Source organism: Cystoisospora suis, assembly GCF_002600585.1.
Source record: "Cystoisospora suis strain Wien I chromosome Unknown contig_2048, whole genome shotgun sequence".
Taxonomy (NCBI): domain Eukaryota; phylum Apicomplexa; class Conoidasida; order Eucoccidiorida; family Sarcocystidae; genus Cystoisospora; species Cystoisospora suis.
Window position 1 is genome coordinate 1 of NW_027154847.1, and position 19,712 is coordinate 19,712.

General features: G+C 49.7%; 4 protein-coding genes across 4 annotated transcripts; 2 read left to right on the plus strand and 2 right to left on the minus strand.

Annotated features, from left to right (window-relative positions):
* Positions 1 to 134: 134 nt before the first annotated feature.
* On the plus strand, positions 135 to 2,505 carry CSUI_004401 (uncharacterized protein). Its single transcript, XM_068064592.1, has one exon. The coding sequence runs from the start codon at positions 157 to 159 to the stop codon at positions 472 to 474; it is 318 nt and encodes a 105-aa protein (XP_067923429.1). The 5' UTR covers positions 135 to 156; the 3' UTR covers positions 475 to 2,505.
* On the minus strand, positions 1,920 to 6,860 carry CSUI_004402 (uncharacterized protein). The gene is made up of 4 exons (XM_068064593.1): positions 4,590 to 6,860; positions 3,900 to 3,981; positions 3,378 to 3,442; positions 1,920 to 2,782 (listed from the first exon to the last, which is right to left on the minus strand). The coding sequence occupies exons 1-3, from the start codon at positions 5,361 to 5,363 to the stop codon at positions 3,378 to 3,380; spliced, it is 921 nt and encodes a 306-aa protein (XP_067923430.1). The 5' UTR covers positions 5,364 to 6,860; the 3' UTR covers positions 1,920 to 2,782.
* A 152-nt stretch (positions 6,861 to 7,012) lies between these two features.
* CSUI_004403 (uncharacterized protein) lies at positions 7,013 to 11,250 on the plus strand (the record flags this gene model as incomplete). Its single annotated transcript, XM_068064594.1, has 4 exons — positions 7,013 to 7,549; positions 8,616 to 8,708; positions 9,696 to 9,782; positions 10,607 to 11,250. A coding segment is annotated over one exon (444 nt), but the record flags the coding sequence as incomplete, so codon positions are not given.
* Positions 11,251 to 12,308: 1,058 nt separating this feature from the next.
* CSUI_004404 (amine-terminal region of a tm vesicle-mediated sorter) lies at positions 12,309 to 19,696 on the minus strand. The gene is made up of 5 exons (XM_068064595.1): positions 18,914 to 19,696; positions 16,698 to 18,620; positions 15,880 to 16,164; positions 13,542 to 15,337; positions 12,309 to 12,419 (listed from the first exon to the last, which is right to left on the minus strand). Exons 1-5 carry the CDS (start codon positions 19,647 to 19,649, stop codon positions 12,327 to 12,329), a joined length of 4,833 nt encoding a protein of 1,610 aa, XP_067923432.1. The 5' UTR covers positions 19,650 to 19,696; the 3' UTR covers positions 12,309 to 12,326.
* Between the last annotated feature and the right edge of the window lie 16 nt (positions 19,697 to 19,712).

Here is a 19,712-nt window from a genome sequence, read left to right on the forward strand (position 1 = left end):
AAGAGAGAGAGGGAGAGAGAGACTATGTGTTCTTGTGTGTATGACTGATAGCACACAAAGAAAGAGAAGAACAAAAACTTGTTTGGTTTTTTTCCCGCCTATGCCGGCGTGCTTCACTTTGTCGCTCAGCTAAGATTTTCGACTACATCCTCCCTAATGGATCCCCTGGAGCCTGTAGCTGATTGCGGAACAACGAGAAATCGAAGTCGAAATGAAGAAAAAGACAAAGCATTCTCTTCTCTATTTGAAGCTCTATCAGCTGGAAGTCCCTTTAGTGAAGACGCGTCATCATCTTCTTCTCCGTCTTCATTCAGTTCTGCCAGCACTACGACGACTGCTAGAGACTCTCACGTATCTAATGCAGAAATGCAGTCCCAGGTAATAGAAAGAGAGAGAAAGAAAGNNAAGAAGACGACAAGATTCGCCTTAGAGAGAATGATGTACAGGAACAGGAAGGATCGTCGTCCCATATAGCCTTCTGGGAGGAGGTTGAGAATAGCCTACCGGACTATGTTGTAGGGACTTATTATAGCTCTGACCACATTATATGGAATATACCTCCACCACCATTTGAAGCAACGTTCTATGGTTCCGCGGAATCTGGAGAGACAATCTAAGATGAAAGGACAACTACTCCGGGAATGAGAAGAATACTCCGTCTATCTGTGTATCTATATCTATCTGTCTAGCGTGTGTTTAGTCGTTGGGAGCAAGCGTACTCCAGTCTGGCATGCGCACCTAGAAGCAGATCGAAGAATCACCGAGTAACTGTATAGACGTATCGTCAAGTCCAAAAAGCTTTCTGTTCCTTCGCCTGGTTATGGAAATGGTCTGAATAATGGTTCAGACCACCTCCTGTATGTCTTTCTTATGAGATAGAAGTCTTTCTCGGTGCTTCACTTCAGAAAGCTGAGGAGACAAGTGGGTGCTTTCTACTTCGTTTCCTTCACCTAGCAAAAGTAATTGACAGCTTGGTTCCGCTTTGCTGGTCGTTTTACGACTTGAGCGTTTCTCACTACCATTGCCAAAAGTCCTGATATTCATTCCGAGTGAAACAACGTCTTGCAGGTAGCGCGCTAGGTGTATCATTAAGGCTTATCTTGGGGAGCCATCCAGAGATAGCCTTCCGCTTTCCTCTTTTTCGAGTGTCCTTGCAACCGCAGCGGCATGGTGTGTAGTTTTACTTTGTGGTCGGGTATATGCTGTAGTAAGATGTGTACATCAAAATGTCGGCCGGCCGTGTAATCCGTGAAATCCTACTAATGTGGGTCTATGAAATTGAGAAGCTTCTGAAAGACAGTACAACATCAGGTCTCTATTGAAGTTCGTTAGGCCGTCTAAGGTGTTTGGGTTATGATGCGAGCATACAGGATACAATACAACGCCTTCAGGCCTAGCTGTATGACATGATGTCTGTGAAAGAATTGCTCCACACTTCCTTGTTTAATGCATGTGGGAGTTATGATGACCTCTCTCCCTTATACATCATCATCCCCAGCACGCAGAAATCTATGGACAAGAAACCATAGTAGTTCGGTGTGATGTCTGAAAGAAGACTTCTTACTGGGAATAGGGCCTGCTTGACTTGTTTGTTTGACTTTTGAGCAATGAAGTAGTCTTTTAACCCGTCACTGTACACTATACACTAGGTTGTTTCTCCCCTGAGATAACGACTCTCATGTGCCTGGCGACTTGAAACTATATGAAAGAAATCTCTGTAGGTGGGGGGGAGTCTGAGGGACAGTCGTAGGCGACGACCACTAGACACTTCCCCGCTTCGAGAACGGTGTTCAAGTAAGAGACACCGTAGAGAAGCCCAGTTTTTGTCAAAAGATCGGCACGATGGTGTGTGATGGGAACACGTGAAAGAGAGGTATTTCAAGGAAGGCAAGTGTCTGGAAAGAACGACGGCTACAGGCTGACTATATACGCGGGTATGGAATCGTTAACCCAACATGATGGGCAATAGGTGGATCCGTTAATCTCGTACCTAGTAACCCCGTCAAGAGGTGTATGTGAGAAACACGTGTACACGTCCATCTCATTGAAAAGCCAAGAAAACCAGAAGTTCTATCTCTTGGTTCACTTAGTAAGAAAAAGGTAGGTAGATCATAGAACGTACTGATCCTCAGTGAAAAGCACCCGTATATCGGCATACATACACTTGATACTCAGTGAACCGACTTAGTTCTCTTCTGACGAAAAAGCCGTACGAGGCTTTTCCCAGGCTGCGATCTTCTTTGGAGCCGATCACCTCCACATACAAATCTCTCTCTACCCCTGATTCAAACGCTCGGGAGTCGCACTACCACCCGTGGCCCGCATCAAAGGATCAGTCCGTCAAAGAGACGTCGGTCGTCATGACAGGAAGAGGGCAGCTGGCTCGATATCGACCTAGCATGAAGTGCGCAGACTTCTCCGTTTTACGGAGAAGATATCGAAGGGAGGTCGACCCGATACAGTATGTCGCGTAGACGAAGCGTTTCAGTCCGAACTTCATCTTGGAGAATATTACCACCCCTTTGTGCAACAGCACTAGGGCTAAGACAAGTTAGTCCCCTCGCCAATGATTCTAGTCGATTGTATTATTGGGCATCGACACTGAAGCATCACTCATCATCCCGCTTACTCTTTTCTGCTCGTTCGCTCTCCGTTTCTCCAACCTTCTTCCTCGTCACTCCATGTGTACAATTCTCCCTTTTTTATTCCGTCCGCGTTTCTGCCTCAGAGCAACGTTTCACTTCTCCAGGGGCCAATGCTTTCGTATGAGATGTTTCATCTTCTGCTCATTCCAGTCGAAGAAAACCACAACAGCAGACACACAAAAAGAGACAGACAGGGAGACAGATTACGCGGGGAAGGAAACACGAAAGAAGATGGAGACGAAAAACACATCTGACCACGGAAGAAGCTTTCCAGAAATAATGAGAAACAGCTCGGCAGGGATGACGACGTGTGTGTGCATCATCTTTCTCACGTCATCTTCAACTGGTCTAATAGACATCAATCATCGTCACCCGTTCATACCACACCCTCACTACCTCTATCTATCTATCTATCGGCGAATTTCCCTAACTTTCTGTCTCCATCTAGAGGAGTGTACGTATCAGTAATATATCTAAAACGGAGCAGACACTTCTATACTACTGCGGCACTGACGAAAGAAGACGCAACTGAGAGAGCGAATGTATCCTCACACAGGAGACAGAAGAAGCTCGGATCGGAACGATAACAGCAGTCGTTCTTCTTCGTGCAAGCTCCCCCTGACGAGTATATGATCTCGAATGCTTTGCTTCTTTCTATTGACTTAAATGTTCTCCTCCCTTACATTCTTATGTATACAGAGATATAGGATTGAATATTCATGTGCATTCCTTCTATGTGCTTACAGGCATGAGAGAGGGAGGCTGGCAGTGCAGCTTAACTCGGCTCTTATTCATACCTGTAGAGAAGACAGAGAGATAAAGAGCAACTGAGGCTAGAGAAACAGACACCCCGAAAAGATAACCGAGAGACACAGCATAACCACAGTGAAGCGAGAGCAATGGCGAGTCTAAACAAAACTCAGTCTCCTCACCCCATATCATGAGAAAGAGAGAAAGATCTCCACAAATCAGCAGAAATACGGGAGACGAGAAGTCCTAATTCACCCGTTTCTGATGAACGGAGTAAGTCGATGGCGTGTGCGTCTCAATCTCAAGTATATGCGAGCTTCACAGCATACCACGTGATTCACTTCTTTCCTCCTACCGTCAAGATGTACAAAGTCTACGGAGAGTAAGAGTGCGATGTATATACATAAGGGAAGACGGACAGCAGACACAAACCCTCATATCTCTTCATATGCACTGAGGGAATCTCCTTCAGACCATCGTTTTTTTCTCTTCTCTATACCCTACCGATATCCTCAAGCACACGCCCGACCATCGCATTGATCTCCTTGTAGCTCTTCCCTTCAAACAACGGAGAGCACAGGATGCCCTGAGGGAGACAAGAAAACAAACGCGTCCACACACTCATGTATCTATCTATCTATCTAGCTATCTATCTATCTATAACTATCGACGCATTCCCTCTTAGAACAATATGACAGCTATACATTTGGAACAGGAGAAATTCAAATATGCTATCGAGACACATCAGGAATCGTATTTAGAACATGGAGGAATCGAAAAGCCTCATCTGCCCCAGAAGAAATCTATGAAGGAAACAAGGCAGGACGCTTTATATCCGACCCGTCTACATACACGTGTATTCCATTGAGTGTTTCTGCATCTGCGCAGGCATATATATCTATACCACATACAGACCTACATAGAGAGAAAGATGAAGTGACTACGAACGCTACTAAATCCTGTCTAAGGGAGTGAACTTAAGGCCAGAACTCGGTAGCTTCTGTCGTGCCGCTGTTTGAGAAGTAAGTTGTTTCTTCTCCCTTCGAGAGCCTGTTGTCTTCTACTATATACTTGAATAACCTCGCGCTTGTAACGTCGACTGGAGAAAGAAAGAGAAAAAAGGGACGCGAAGAAAGTGAGTTTGCTGCTTACTTCTTTATGATGAAGAAGCTCTCGCCCTTTAAGACTTCTTACCTTGAAATGTTGGTCATAGACGTAGTTTCCCATCGTCGTATCGTTCTTAATATGAAAGAGGATAGGATGGAATCTCTCTTGTAGAGTCCTCCTAAGAAGAAGGAGGTTTGGGCAAGGCGGGGCAGCAAACTTATGAGCGGACCGACACCATGAAGGCGGGGGAGAGAAGAAGAAAGGTGATAAGGGGGGCGCTGTATTCTCTCTGTCATGGAGAAGAGTTGTTCTTTTTCGATTCGTAAACGGAAGCTCAGAAGGAGAAGAGGAAGAGCAGCAAGAACAAGAAGCATTCGCTGGCACTTGCCGGAGCGGTGCATGACTTGGAGAGGAAGAAAGAGGAGAAGAAGGGCAAAAGGGTAAGGAACAACAAAAGGGAGTACGGGGAGAAGAGTGAGAAGTATGGTGATACAAGCGAGAAGAGGATAACGGTCTTATTGAGGAAAGAAAGAGCGAGCGACACGGTGGAGGAGAAGAAGCGCGACCCACACTAGCATAAGCACGACTAGGATGACGAGGGGAGGCCCCAGATGAGAGAGGAAAACTTGGAAAGGATCTACAGCTTGTCCCTGATTGAGAAGAAAAGAGGGGCACTCTGGTTTGCATGCAGCAAAGAGAGGAGGTATTGGCTTGTGTGGCTCGGCAGTGAGAAGGATGAAGAGAAGGAGCATCGGGAGGAGCTAGGCGCTGTCGTTGAACAACTCGTCTTGTGGACTGTAGAGAAAAAACTGATGGAGGAGGAAGAGATGAGAGAGAGAAACATCTCCGGGAGCACCACATTGTGCTCTGGAGTTCGTTCGTTCAACGCTTAAGGGAGAGAAAAGGCAGAGAGAGAAAAAAGCACTTGAATGCTTGATCGTCCGGCAAGTGTACTCCAACAAGACAGATAACGAGGTCATTAGATGTACATGTGACTCGTCTTCAGCAGCAGAAGGCACCGGACAATTCTCTCTTCAGCAAAACAACCAATGAGGTCCTTGGCCTCTAGGAACCCCCTGGCCAAGTGATAGAGTTGAATCTGTTCGTGTATATCTACCTGGCCCGAAAGAGAAGATAGCGAAACCAGAGAAGAAGAAAATTCGACGCCTCCTTCAAAACTCCTCGTTGCCTCAGAATAGCACCAGGTTACCCTTCTTCACCTTCTGCCATTCTTCCCTCGCCCGCAGATTTCTTCAGTCTACGGTGAGACAGGATTCACAGGTTTCAGACCTCAACAGAAATCTTGTGTATCTTCTTCGAGGGAAGGTCTAGAAAGCTATACGTGTGGGTTGCCTATCATACGCTTTCAGCCAAATTCTATCGATCTTTTCTCTTCTTTCTTTCGGATGAAAAGTTTAATATGAGGCTCTTCTACATTAGTCACAATGGCCAAGGCGGATGCCGTGAGACGTTTACTTAGGGAGCCGTCTCTTGGAAAGAGGCGAAGGAAGGAGGAACGCGGTCAAAAATGAGATAGATGATCTCAAAGGAGGAAAATGTGCGTGGCTGTCACTCCCTGGAAGATCAGAGAGAGACAGAGATAGACTCAGAGAAAGATACAGAGAAAGACATCGGGAAGGATGAGAGTGGCGTGGCAACAGATTCGCCACAGACCGAAGAATGGTCAGTGGGCTACGGCGAGGGAAACGGACGGGTGCGAACAGAGAAGAAGATACCAGAGGATGACTGTAGAAAACGTCTGCTGAATCGTCCGTTCTTTGAAGGCCTGCAGATAAACAACAATGACTAGAAGTCGAATGAGGCCCGGTAACTTTCTCCGATGTTCGGCAGATCTGTCCGATCCGCCCTCCCCAGTCCGTCCACCTGCCTACGTGCCTGTCCGTGCAGCGTCTGCTGAAGGAGGGGAACGGACGCCCAAATGAGGGTAGCAAGAAAGAGTCATCGCACAAAGAAAGCAAAGGCGACTGCGGGTAACAGAGGGAGAAATAGCTGCGGATGATGGGCGGCGATAATGGACGATCACTCGGCAAAGAGCGGTACGGTCTCTTCCGGAACTGCCATTCCTTCGTCAGCCAGAGGGGCGTCCCTGGAGACTTCGACCTCTACGCGGAGAGAAGAGAACTGGAGAAACAACGAAAAAAGCACGGAACCTCTGGCAAAGTGGAGACTCGCCACTTTCATGGCTGAATGAATGCGCAGGTTCGTTTGACATACACACACCGGAAGAGAAACGCATGGTTTCTCATTTTTGCCAGTTTTCTTCTCGACTAGGTCCCTAGCTTCTGACTTTGTATGACACTTGTGAACAAAGCGGCCTCTAGTTCTCAGTGGAATTCCTCTCACTTTGAGTTTGGTTTGTACGGAGCTGGACGGTCACGGTGCTATCAGCGGTTCGGTCTCTTCGATAGCATGCGTTACCACAGTTTTCTTCGCGTGACTGCATTCCCCTATGTCTCTCCAATCGAAAAGAAGGCCCATACGTCACACACGAAATGAAAAGTACAACACCCGGATTTCGAACACTTCTTCCGACTTCCCGCACATTCCACCATTCCCTGAGTCTGTTTGTTCCTGTCTCTTTCCGAAAGTCTGTCTTTCGTCGTGGAGGATTCTTCTTCCGTGTACCTTCCTTGCGGAGGCAACGATATCGATCGTCTCCTGTCTCTTCATCCTTCTGAAGTTTTCTTCCCGTTCTGGTTGTTGCATTCTTGCCTATTTTGCTTCACCGTTTCTATCGTCATCAAGTTTCCATCTTCTCTCCTCAATTCGGCCATCCCATCTTTATCCTGATCGCATCTTTTCTGTTATGGTGAAACGCAACTCTAACCTTTCCTGGTCTCTTTCTTCCTTCGTGCCTTCCCCTCCTAGAGCCGTCTGTTACTGTTTTTCTCTGAACTTTCTTCTTACCGTAAACATCCTACGAAAATGCCGGTGAACTTTTTGCTGAGGCTCTCGTACCCTCGTCTGGGGCTTAGTGCCAAACTCAAGCCTTCGAGCTTGGCTGGAGTTGGTTTTTCGAAAGAAAGGTAAGCTGCTCTTTCTTTCTTCTCTCCCCGTCGCCTCTTTTTCCTGCTGCTTTCTTTCTCTGTTTGGAAGAGGAGCTATGATGAAGACTGACGGATGGCGTTGGTTGACAGAATGAAAGATGTCCGCACTTTTCCGAGAAGATTGGACTTCCCCGACATGCCCTAGAGTACGGAGGAGCTCATAGTGAAGATGGTTGAACCTAACCTTGGATGGATCGGGAAGCACCTCTTACTGTAGAGAAGATTTCTTAGTCCGTTCTCGTCATTGTAGAGAAGTCCAGTGTTTTTCTTTGTCGCTTCATGTTCGTCCCTTCTTCTCTCAGTCCTCGGTTCAGGGCCAAACGTTCTTTTGTACGTGTCATACACTTCATGATGAGTAGCGACCTGGTCCGATCCTTTCGTCAAGAGGGCTTGGGTGGAAACTCGTTAGTGCTACCAAAGACTGCATCTTTCCTTTCTCTCTCCAGGCACTACACGTAGAGAAGGGAAGGCGTAACAAAGGAACTTGAAAGAGAAAGAGCGGTGCTAAGAGCAGAAGACGTGATAAGAGCGTGCCAGGAAACAAGAGGGATGTAAATCGACTTAGATTTTAGTTCTGTACACCTGTCTATATACACCTGGGTCTCCCTATGTTCATGCATATGTGCCTATGACCATCTTCCAGGCTGTACCTGTTACGATTTGCCCTCTATATGTATCTACATCTCCATCGGTCTACCTACCTGCAGCCCAACATCTGGGAGTGTATGTTTACTTGTATCTCTAAAAGAAATGTCTCAACAATCGCGCGTATCGGTGCATGTTCCACCTATATCTGTCTGCCTATATTTTCCTACCTCTCTGTCTTTCTACCGTACTTACCGGCACCATCTATAACGACGGATTTATCTATCTTCAGATGAACGTCTCTAACGCCCGCACATCGTCGGCGAGATTAAGTGCCCACATTTCTCCTTGGTCTGTATGTATCCATGTACCAGTCGACTGGAGGCCACACGACAAGCCTCTGCTGCTGTACGATGAGCGATTTCCGCGTTCTTTCTTTCTCAGAGTTTCTTGGAAGCAGTTTTTTGATTCGGAGTATTTCTGGAATAAGGCGAACGTCGGGCCATTCTTTCTTTTTCTGTTCACATCTCCTTACTGGTATGGAGGTCTCAAGGTAAGGGTGGAAGAGATTTGGATCTTCTCGGTAGGTGTTCGTACAAACATAACAAGGAATAGTTGGAAAATGAAGAGGGGGAAGGAGACGTAACAAACAGTTTGGTGGTCAGTCATCCTATGATCTTACCCTATCATAGAGGTTGAATGTGATGATCTTACTTTAGTCTATCTATCTATCTATCGATTTTCAGTGGGTGTCGATGCGGGCACATCGTATGGTGAATACAGTAGGACTACAAAATCATTTTGCCGATAAGATTGGATTCGAGGGGAGAAGCTAAAAGTCTTTCTGCACCTCCGGGAGACTCTTTCCTCGCTTCCAGACGCTTCCTTTCTTCTCTCCCTAGTTCCGCAAGTGACTCTTGCTCAGGTTTCTCTGATTGTATCTCCTGTAATAAGAACAGGTCGAGGTCTCATACGTTCCTCTCCTCTAGTCAGAGCAATTGCAGGGCAAGAAGATCTGCAGATAAAATCAACGAAAGTCGCAAGAAATGTAGGAGTCATCCTAGTGAGCGTGGAGTCTCTATCGGTGTAAGACAAGGAGGAGGGGCCGTCACTGTTAGTCTTGTTGATGAGATGGCATGTAAGAATCAGGAAGATCGGAGAAGAAGGAAACCACGAGAAGGTCTATGTTTTGTGAAAAGAAACGATTGTCTAGTAGTAGTGTTAGCGGTAGAGGGGAGTCAAAGGAAGAGAGGAAGGGGAGGATCGATGCTTACATACCACTTTGCACGTGAAGTCAGTCTTCAACTTTCTGTTCTTCTTCTCGGAAACTTTATTGACTTTGTGTCGTCAATGATTGTGCGAAGATTTACAACGATAGACAAGATCCTGGTCGTTCCGCTTCTATGATTTAAAGTCCCGGAGGGGCAGTTAGTAAGTATCCATTTGAAGTCAAGTATACCCTATGAATCCATTGTCTCAGTTGGCTGTTTCTTCTTTCTTTGTGTGTGCGTGTGTGGGGCGTTGATACGACTACATACAGTCCATGTATGCTTCCTGCAAGTATAGGAAGTTGAACGAGAAAGAAATCATTTCGGATCGATTTAGCTGGCTTCATGAGCGTATGCTGGTAGGTCCTGTTTCTTCTGTGTTTCTGTGGTAGAGAACCCAGTGAATAACCTCTGTATTCTGTTTGGGGGGGAGTAGACAACAACAGACAGAAATGACACTTGGGTCACTATGGACGTGGTAGCAGGTAGGAATCGTCATACCAGGTATCAGAGTAATACCGGTAGGGATAGGAATAATAGTTGTCATTGTAAGAGACGTAGATAGATCTCTTTTTCCTGCGGAGTAGATGGGCAGCCCAGCCTCCGTTCAAGCGATTTGTTTATTTTACCGCGGCAAGCGCTGCCGCCCAGTTCCACAGTAGCGAAGGGAAACATCCTTGCAAGGGGACGAGCTTAGGACATGTAGGTGTATAACAGACATCGAGAACTACAGGTCTCTTCAGCAAGTAGAGGGCAAGGGCCCTACATGAATGAAGAATCTTCACTCCTTCGTCCTACTGCTGCGGAATACAAAGATCTTGTAGAATAACGTGTTCTTTCTGTACCTCCTTCACAACGGAGAAAAAAAGTGCCGCTCGTGTCACCCTATCGGATGTTACAGCCCTGTTGTGTCTACGCTTGCTCGCTAGTTGCCTCGGGCGAGCTGACTGGAAACGTTTGGAGGGGAGTAAGAGGTGTTCAGGATGCAAGAACATGCCACACATGAGCTCAGGCGGACAGTCTCCCGATCTGAGAGAAAAAAGCACACGAGTGACTATGTTTTAGGTCTCTTATGTTTATCCGAGTGAAAGCTTTGTTTTGCTTTCCACCAAAGAAAGTAGACAAGCATCTTCTTGACATATGCCATCTACTCTGTTGTGGTCTCCTGTCTCTTGTTCATCAGGAAGACGAGGTGGAGAGAGTTGTTCTTCAGCAGGTGCCAAAGGGTGGCTTCGACAGGACGCGGCCTGGTCTTCTACTGGGGCCTTCGCATCTGTAGCGAGGCTTTGTCTATGCTTCTGCGCAGACACGCGACATCCTCTTAGCATCCCTCAGGCGTCTTTCTAAAGGCGGTGCATGCGAATGGCCACCTCCAAACGAACAGTCCATGAGTCAGGCAACCCTGGACGCGCCAGCAGCATCTCGTCTGGCGCGGAAGGACATACGGGCACCGGGAACCCATAGCTATGGGGGAGAGAAAGAGCTCTGCCACCCGCACTTGAATGACTGACATGAAGGTAGAGAGGTGTGAGAGAGGGGAGTAAGCACCGGGAGGGATTTTGCCTTCTTCCAACTTCCATGATGATGCCAGTCCCGATTCCCGGGGAAACTACAGTCAATGGATGGTGGTCACGTTGTGGTGTTTGCATGTCCTTTGTTCTGGGAGAAGGGGGCGGCTAACTATGCTTGCATGCCCTTGAAGTGGATGCACACAGATCGAATGTGATACGCTGTATCTGTTATGTCTGTCTCCACTCCGTTCATTTGCACGCATGAGTGGCTACAAGAGTGATACAATACGACCTTTTTCGATCTACTAGCCTTGTGTTCGCATCCTTCCATCCATTCTCCTTGTCAGGCAGTAAAGCCGCAAAGACGTCAAACTCGGGCAAGACAGAGAGAGAATCTCCCTCCTCCGCCCTTTCCTATCTCCAGCACGCAACTGCCTTGTATGAGGAGGTACGAGAATAAATTGCAGGCGCAGCATTCGGCTGCTGTCGGCATGACGTAAGGGAAACCAGCCCATGGGGGGGGGTTCCCCGATGTAGCAAGAACCTGGCTATGCCGGCCGGGAAAGAGAAGAGATTTTTAGAACTGAATCCCGTAGAAGGCATGAATATGACCTCCCGCTGGAGACAGGAAGATTTATCTCTCTTCCAATCTTCTTCTCAATTAGCGTGGCGGCCTCTTGGCTTATCGCAGTTGTCTCATCGCGTATATAGCGCCTGTGACCAGCTCTACTCATAGGACCCTAAGATACTCAGATAGTTAGCACTGAACGGAAAGGATGCATTTTCGATTCCTTACAGAAGAAGCACAAACCTCACCCTTCCCCCACAAAAAGAAATCTGTATCTCGTCTCTGTCGACAAGAGCTCGCTTCGGACGTCGAAGCCGGAGAGCAACAGCACGATTTCTCACAGGGACAAAACAAATGATTACAGACGGCAATTGCCTGTTACACACTTGATAAAGAAAGTGGCTCTTCGATAGACGTGTCTCGCTGGTGCGTAGCACCTCACGAGAACGCACGAAACTTCCCGGGTTGCGAAACATAGAGAGGAGCGTAGCGAATGAGGAACAAATACAGGCAGGCGTTGATTCCCATCATTCGGAGCAGAGACAGTAGTCGATATCACTCAAGAATCGATCACCCTTCGCGGGGACGCTCTACTGACTAACAAGATATCCCGGGAAATGACTATGTCGGCAGGACTACGTAGAGAGCCGTATACAGTCGAGATTGTTGCTTGAGATCATGCACTGCAGGACAACAGATGCGCTTCAGGATTCTGCTCAGACTGGACTCCAGACAATTTGTATTTAGACAAGCGATTTGTCTGGAAATGTCTTTCCAGTTTAACCACCTGCGTCAAGGATGAGGACCAGGGGAGCAGCCGGCCACTACAAACAAGCGGGGCCCGCACGTGAATGCCGGTTCAACTGCGATACAGCCTTCTTGAAGTTATGAGCCTTATCCTCATCGACTGCGTTCAGCTGAAGACAGTCGTAACACACACACACACACATACCGTGCTACTTCAATCATGTAAACCACGAGAAGACAGATGGCCTTTTCCCCCTCCTCCCTGGGTGGCGCCGACTGGGGGGGAGGGTGAAGAGGTGACCCGGGCGCGCACTCACGAAAAGCATGCGAGATTGACACCGGTCCGGGCGGACAATGACTGAACGAGTGATGTACGCATAACACACTTAAGTCGGATCCTTAACACCCATACTGATAAGCGGGAAACTAATGTGATACAAAGCCGGAGAAGAGGGATAAGTGAGCCTGTTCTTCACCACGACTTCCAGTGAAGCAACGAAATACTTGTCGGACTCTCGGTCCCCTCATCTTTGTCTTCTTTCCGGTGGCGTGTGCCTTAACGCGGAAGCCACTCTATCTAGAACCAGCGCGTCGGCTCTCTTATCCACGCCTATCTATCCCACATGCAAGAGCCAGTTCGCTGTATAGACATAGTCAATATTATTCTTCACACGTAGAAACGAGGACGCACTCCTCAACGTCTAACTCTTTGTCTCACCTCAAAGCTGACCTGTTCTAGGAACAAAACCCACGAGGTCATTCGTGAAAAACAGCAGCGGCCCCAACTACACCTACTCTGTTGAGGGCGAACGAACTGTCCGTTCACGCCTTCTAGAGCAGACAGGAAGGTATACATAGGGGATAAGAATTGACCATGTGCAACAGAAGAAAGGCACGTATCAGGGTCAACCCGTGAATGAGTGAGAAGATAGCAATGACAACAATACAAAACTATGCTCATCGCTTGTTTCAGTATATCAGTGAGAACGTCCTTGGGTTGTGCAGAGAGGCTACGCTTCTTCCTAGCTTGTTTGTATTCCTTGCAGCTAGCTATCTAGGACCAAGACTCTCAGCGAGGCACTGCGTCCATCCCACATATAGACCGACTGACGAAAGAGAGAAAGGCAAGTACTGAAAAAGGGGACGACTGGAAGTTCATCATGAAAAAATCTCAGACAAAATGTTATGAAAGACTACAGTCCTGTGTGTTGCTTAAGGCGTCCGGTGAACTCCGCATACACGACGTCGTTCTATCTGCTCTCGCGTTATTAACGATCTTGAGGCTCACTCACCTGGATGATCATCCACCTCGACCCCCGTGAGGTTGTCGTTCTGCGGGACAAACCTTCGTCCTCACTCGATCCTTGATTGTATGCTGAAGATCTTCCGCGAGTCTCTGACGTCGTGTCAAATTCTTCTGCCGGTACATTGTCGGCACCTTGTAATGCGTTAAGATCTTTCTTTCCTCTGCGTGGTCCGTCACGGTCACGCGTAGAAGAGGTATTTGCATGCCTTCGTGCAGATGTTCTCGGTGTCCTTTCGGATTTCTTTGGTTTGCTCGTTACTTGCTCCTCCCTTCCAGAAGTTTCTCCCTTACCTGACTGGAGAACGTCAACAACCCAAAACAGACGGTGGGTTGCAGCTGGCTGATTGTGAGCGTGCTCGGACTCCGCGCCTTGGTCCTCTTGTTCTCTTAAGGTCACCCGCTTGAAGCCGAAGCCTTGCCACATTCGATCGAGGCCTCCAAAAGGGCGACGGGCCGTACCCGTAGAGTCTGCCGTACCACCTCTGCTTCCCCCGTTTTCACTCCCTTTGGTGAGAGAGCTTGAGACGATTTCGGAAGCCGCAGAAACAGCGGCAGTACACTGATTCACCTGACGCTCTAGCTCTGAGTCGATGCTTACACAGAGAACCAAACGGCACGTATCGTTTGAACTGAGCCGCGTCTTCCTGGATTTCGCCTGACTAGCAAGCGACAAGTCAACTGAGCCAGCGTTTCCTGAGACGGTTGCTGAGATTCCTGTAGCACGATTTGCCGTGCCACACGAGAGTTTTTCAGGTGAGTTTCGCCTGTCCCCTTCCCCGACTCTCCTTCTCCCAGATTCATTCTCCGTTGCTTTCTCTGCGGGGCGGGAACGGGGGGTGGGGCTTGCCCGGGACGACTTCTTACCGCCGCGGGGCTGCGTTCTGTTCTCAGTCGAGACACTGGATGCCCCTCCGGACTTTCTGAGGCAATGAAGGCTTGAAATGTTTTTAACAGGGAAGCTCAGCAGAACCACCAAAGGCCAGCCGACGACAACGTAACAGCTGGAGCCCATGAGGAGAAGCAAGAAAAGCCCCCCGTGTCGGTGTCTCATAGCACCTGATACTTTGTCATTTCTTGAAGATAGAGCCGAGTCGCCTGTCCGCAATACTCCCCGAGGTGCAGTGGCCGTAGTGTTGACAGCAGCCCAGTATGTCTCCTGAGGGGCAGATGACTGGCCGCCGACTATAGATACAGCTTGGGCTACCTCACCAACTGCCGCAACTGGTCGACGGTCAAGCGCATGCGCGACAAAAGGTAGGGACTGAAGAGATCCGATCTGGAAGAGAATTAGCTGAACGAATGCATCTCGTGAATCATACAAGCGCAGTACGCGCTCTGGCCCATACAGCATTCGGGGCAAAGCAAGTACCTCGAGGCCTATGTAAGTCGAAAAGACCGGTATTTTGACAGCAACTGATGGCGATAGTACGATTGTTGCCGGCCGAGATGAGCTGCCCAAGTGAAGGTGCTCGTCGCCCAGCTGCGATGCATCACACCCACCCAGGCTCCCGGAGTTAAAAACTGGAGATGGCGCAACACCTCTCATGAGCGTAGAACCCCTCATGATGAGAAGTAACTGTTGGAGGGCGACCTGTTGGGGAGTCGTCAGCTGTGTCTGTCGTTGATGCAACTGCTGTTGCAAACCCGATGCCGCGAGGGCGATGAACTCGCACATCCCAACTAGGGGCTTCACTATTAGCGAGAGCGCGCCGGAGACGACAGCTGAAGGGAGGCTCGACAGGCCGCCGGCATAAAGTGCAAGGACGGGTGACCTAATAAAGTCTGCGAACAAACGGAGGGCAGAGACAGCGGCTTCCTTCCAATGTGTCAACTGTTGCCAATCCAAGGCACTGAGAGCTTTGAACAGGAACGGCATACCCTCCGACAAAGGGGCACGGACCCTGGTGTTGAAGCGAAACTTGCGGGCAAAGAAACCAGCAGGTTGAAGCAGATCCGCCAGTAAACTCTTAGTGAACAGAAACAACATACGGTCCGCCCACCCCACCGTACTCTACCTGCGCGCCGGTGGAGAGACCCTAGTTTCTCGACTCCGAATGTGCAGTGTTTCGGACAAGCTGACTTCCCCCGTAGCCAACAACCGAGCAGATCTACGTCTTAAGCCATGCGGAGTCCGTTTTGGACGGTCTGGCTCTTTACGAACACTACGACGCTCCTGATTGATTTCCGTGCCTGCTGCGTGCAAGCGCATCTACAATACGAACTCCTGATCCTTCACCAGGCAGAGGTGATACTTGGCGGATGAAATATATGGCGAACGCAACACAGTTTTGTCTTGGGTTTCCGTGCGATGCCATCCTTCTTACCACCGACTGCTTGTCCACAGTCCTCGACAAGGCGGATCCATCCCCGGACAAATCCCTCAAGTAAAAGTGGCGGCGGGAGGCGTTGCACAGCCTGGACCTCCTCCGAGAAGTTCAGCCTTGGAACAGCCGGAAGCATGCGCTGAAGCGTGCGCACCGGCGACGAGGGTGGCGCGCATGTGGACAGCACACTGCGACTTTCCTCTATTCCAAGGGCCGCAGGTGTCAGCACGGACAAGGCCGTCGCACCATACAAACCAAACGCGCGAGAGACCGCATCCGCGATACCTGTAAGCAAACACAGTAGGTTAACAGGAGTTGGTATACGGAAAAACGAGAGCCGCCGCAGGCTATGCTGTAGGCGGAACCTAATGACACCAGACGTGAGCTTTCTGTAACTGCTACAGCGCTCAAGGAATGAACCTGTGAACTCTTGCCTCTGTCTCCTCCCTCCCCCGAGGTCTAGAACTCTAAACTCGAAACAATCCAGCGCCCTAAAGAAAGAAAGCGAAATAAATCCCTCCTAGTCTGGCGACTTACGAGGTTACACTCCCTGGGACTGCATGAAAAAGCTGTTTCCTAGAGAATTCTTGCCAGGCCCAAAAAGACCCACTGGCCCAGAGAAATAACGGAGGCTTTACTTCGCCGTAGGTCGCGCTGAGGCCGTTTGAAGGACTGAACTAACTATTCACCATCTAGCCCTGAACGAAAAAAGAGCTACTACCCGTACACCAACACAATGCTATTACCCTTCATTACGCTGGGATGTAAAGGCGTCTTCGGTATACAATGAACGTACGAACAGCGTACACTGCTTTTACCTTCGAGAATGATGGCACCAGCGGTTCCGGCAGCGTCCACAGTTGAAAGGAGGTGCTTCAGAGCTATGTCAGCCTCTTGACCCAAATACTCCTGCAAGCTGCCCTCTCTCCACTTCCGAGAGATCGCCATGTCATTAGGCTGCTTCCGCCTGTTGCACTCCTCTTTCTTTCTTGACACCCTGGATTCGTGCTCCGCGGGACTCCCAGTCCGGCAATCTGTTAGAAACAATCTTGCTATAGCCTCAACTCTTCCTTTCCACGCACCAACATTAAGAAGACCATCGGTGGACAGCACCGCAGTTGTTGCGGCCTCTTTGAGTTGCTGCTGAAGGTGCTGGCTGAAGAAAAACTGGAGCACTGGGAGCGGTAGCAGCATGTAATCAGACGAAAACGATCCAATCTTCACTACCGCATTCTCCACGTTGAGAGATCTCAAAAACAGTGAAAACAGCCTCCTGGTGAACGCGGTGTTCTCGGTCTCCTGTCGCCGCAAGTTCCCCGAGTCTGAGGCGCCATTGCCGACTGTCTCACGATCACGGGTAAGATTCACTAGGTGTGAGGACCGTGAGTTCACGGCCTCGTCGTTCAGAATTACACCGTCGAGACCGCCCGCGTGTTGCTGGCCCGAAGGAACTTCTGCTGCCTGAAGAAGCGTATCGAACACGACTGACAAACTGAGAACAATGGGAGCTATGGAGATGGAGTCGACCACACACCGCGATCTATTACTTGCTGATGATGCCGGCGGTGTGAGAAAGGGTCCGAAGGTAGCGACCGATGAGGGTGCAAAGCAGGACAGAAAGAATGATGAAAACGAGGGCAAGTTCGAAAGCGGTCCCACAGCATATCTCTGCCCACTGGTTGCCCCGTCAAGCACACCCGGACTGCGGCTGCGGCTGCTGTGCCACAGGGAAACGTTTGCTTCAAACGCCGCATCTGAAAAATTCTCTGATTCGGACTGACTGTGTCCCAGGAACGGGGGATCCTTGCAATCTTTCCGCGCTCGCTGTCCTTGACCGGCAGGACCGCATTCCTCCAGACCGGCGGCGGCGCGCGGTTGTCGATGCAAGTGTGTACAGCCTAGAGATTCTCCGTCACGACTCCACAAGCATCGGGGAGAAGCAGCAGCTTCGCATCCTGTGATCATTTCAAAGGGTCGGGTCTGGAGCTGGAGTAGCAACGGCGATCCTACCGCCTGCAGGCTGTCAAGAAGACCGGCCGCGATCCGCAACAACTGATGCATATCTAGGTTAACCACCAGCGGAGCGCATCCAATCTTCAGTTCTTCAATGCTCTGATGAATATACACCAAGAACGGGTACATGCCTGGATAGCCCTGTTGTCTCTTTGACGAGACTACCATCTGAATTTGGAGGGCCGGATGTACTCCGGGCTTTCCTAGGTCACCTGCAGGCACACTCCGGTGGCTGAGGCCCCGCGAGGTTCCGGCACAACCGCCGCCAACCGGTCGCCATGAATGTGGTAAAGAATGAGCTTGTTCGGCTATAGAGAAACTTGGCAAAGGCTGCCGCACGCCATTGGACGGATGCTGAAATTTACCGAAGGCAGAGGGTGCTAGAGAATAAGCAGCTGGCCCGAGAACGACAGGAAAACACGTAGGGCTTGGTCCGAAGTTGAACACATGCAGTCCTTGAATAGAAAAGCAGCCGAGATGCCGGACAGATAACGCATGCCTTCGGTTGCGTGCTGACCGATTCCCTCCAAGCAGGCTAGATGGCAAGACAAACCGACTAGTGATGCTTGCGTTGAGAGAGTGCAGGGCCAAAATGAACTGCGATGGGCAGCCTCCAAGCTGGCCCGTTGCTTCGCGCGGGTTAACATAAACCCCCAGGAAACGGAGAGACGACAGGGACGGCGTGGCGCACAAGAACGAGAAGGAGAGAGAGGGTAGCTGAATGGTTGCTGAGAGTACAAACAACGAGATACACACTAACCTGCCCTATAGAGAACATAGCCGGTTAACCGAACACACCAGCGCTCACTGTGTGTTGCAGTTTGCTCATGGCAGCAAAGGATACGCACGGCCTCTTCACCCGCTCCTGTCACCTGCTGTTATCATGATGCGGCCCACATCCAGAGCTCCCTGACCACGCGAAAAAATCGCAGTGCCGCAGACATACAATCAGTCAAAATCGAAACATAGTCTGAGACCCTTACGACCGGGCGAGTGCAAGTGTACACGCATGTGGACTCACTTGTGATTGACTTGATGCGGACACGCTTGCTTGATAAGTCCGCGTTAGCTGCAGGCTTGAATTTGCGCTCATCCTTTTCATCCAAAGAGCGTTCAATCTCTTCACTGTCGTCTTGTCGGCAATCGGCTTTGGGCCGAGTCGGACCCCGTAACCGGGAGTCACCTCCAGAGCTCCTATTGCTGAGTCCAGTCTCCTCTCGCGGTCTGTCACTGCCTGAGAGGGTGTCTTTCTTTGGGTCGAGAACCCTAGTCAGCATCTCCGGTGGAGGCGAGTGAGACACGCTTACAACTGCAGTCCCGCCTTCGACCCGAGTAGAGAAATAAAACGTTCGGAGGGGATTTTGAAGCACAAGCTTGGTCGCTGAATTTCTATAGACATCGACTTCTATCCATGCGAGATCTTGATGAAGAACACGGATATAGAGCTTTTCCCGGAGACTGTCAAGGGTCAGAACGCCACTGCTTGCCTCAGTTGCTTGTGCCGCTGCAACACACGCTTCTGCAACACGCTCGCTTTGACCCCCGCCACCTAAGACACCTGCCGGGCTGTCAGTGGGAAAGATGCCATGTCCACCACGACCTTCCTGTTCTCTTCGATATGTGCCCTTGGCCATCTTCAAAGTAGAGACATTTCGTCGCGGGCAGGCCGGTACATGAATGAGGGGCTGGCTCGGTTGCTGCTCCGCCGCAGCGAGCGCCGTGAACCACTGAATAATCCCTTGGCGACCCGCACGCATTTTGAGCCCAGACTGAGCTGCGTCACCACGTCCTCTGCCTAAATCCGGCCACTGAGCCGACCT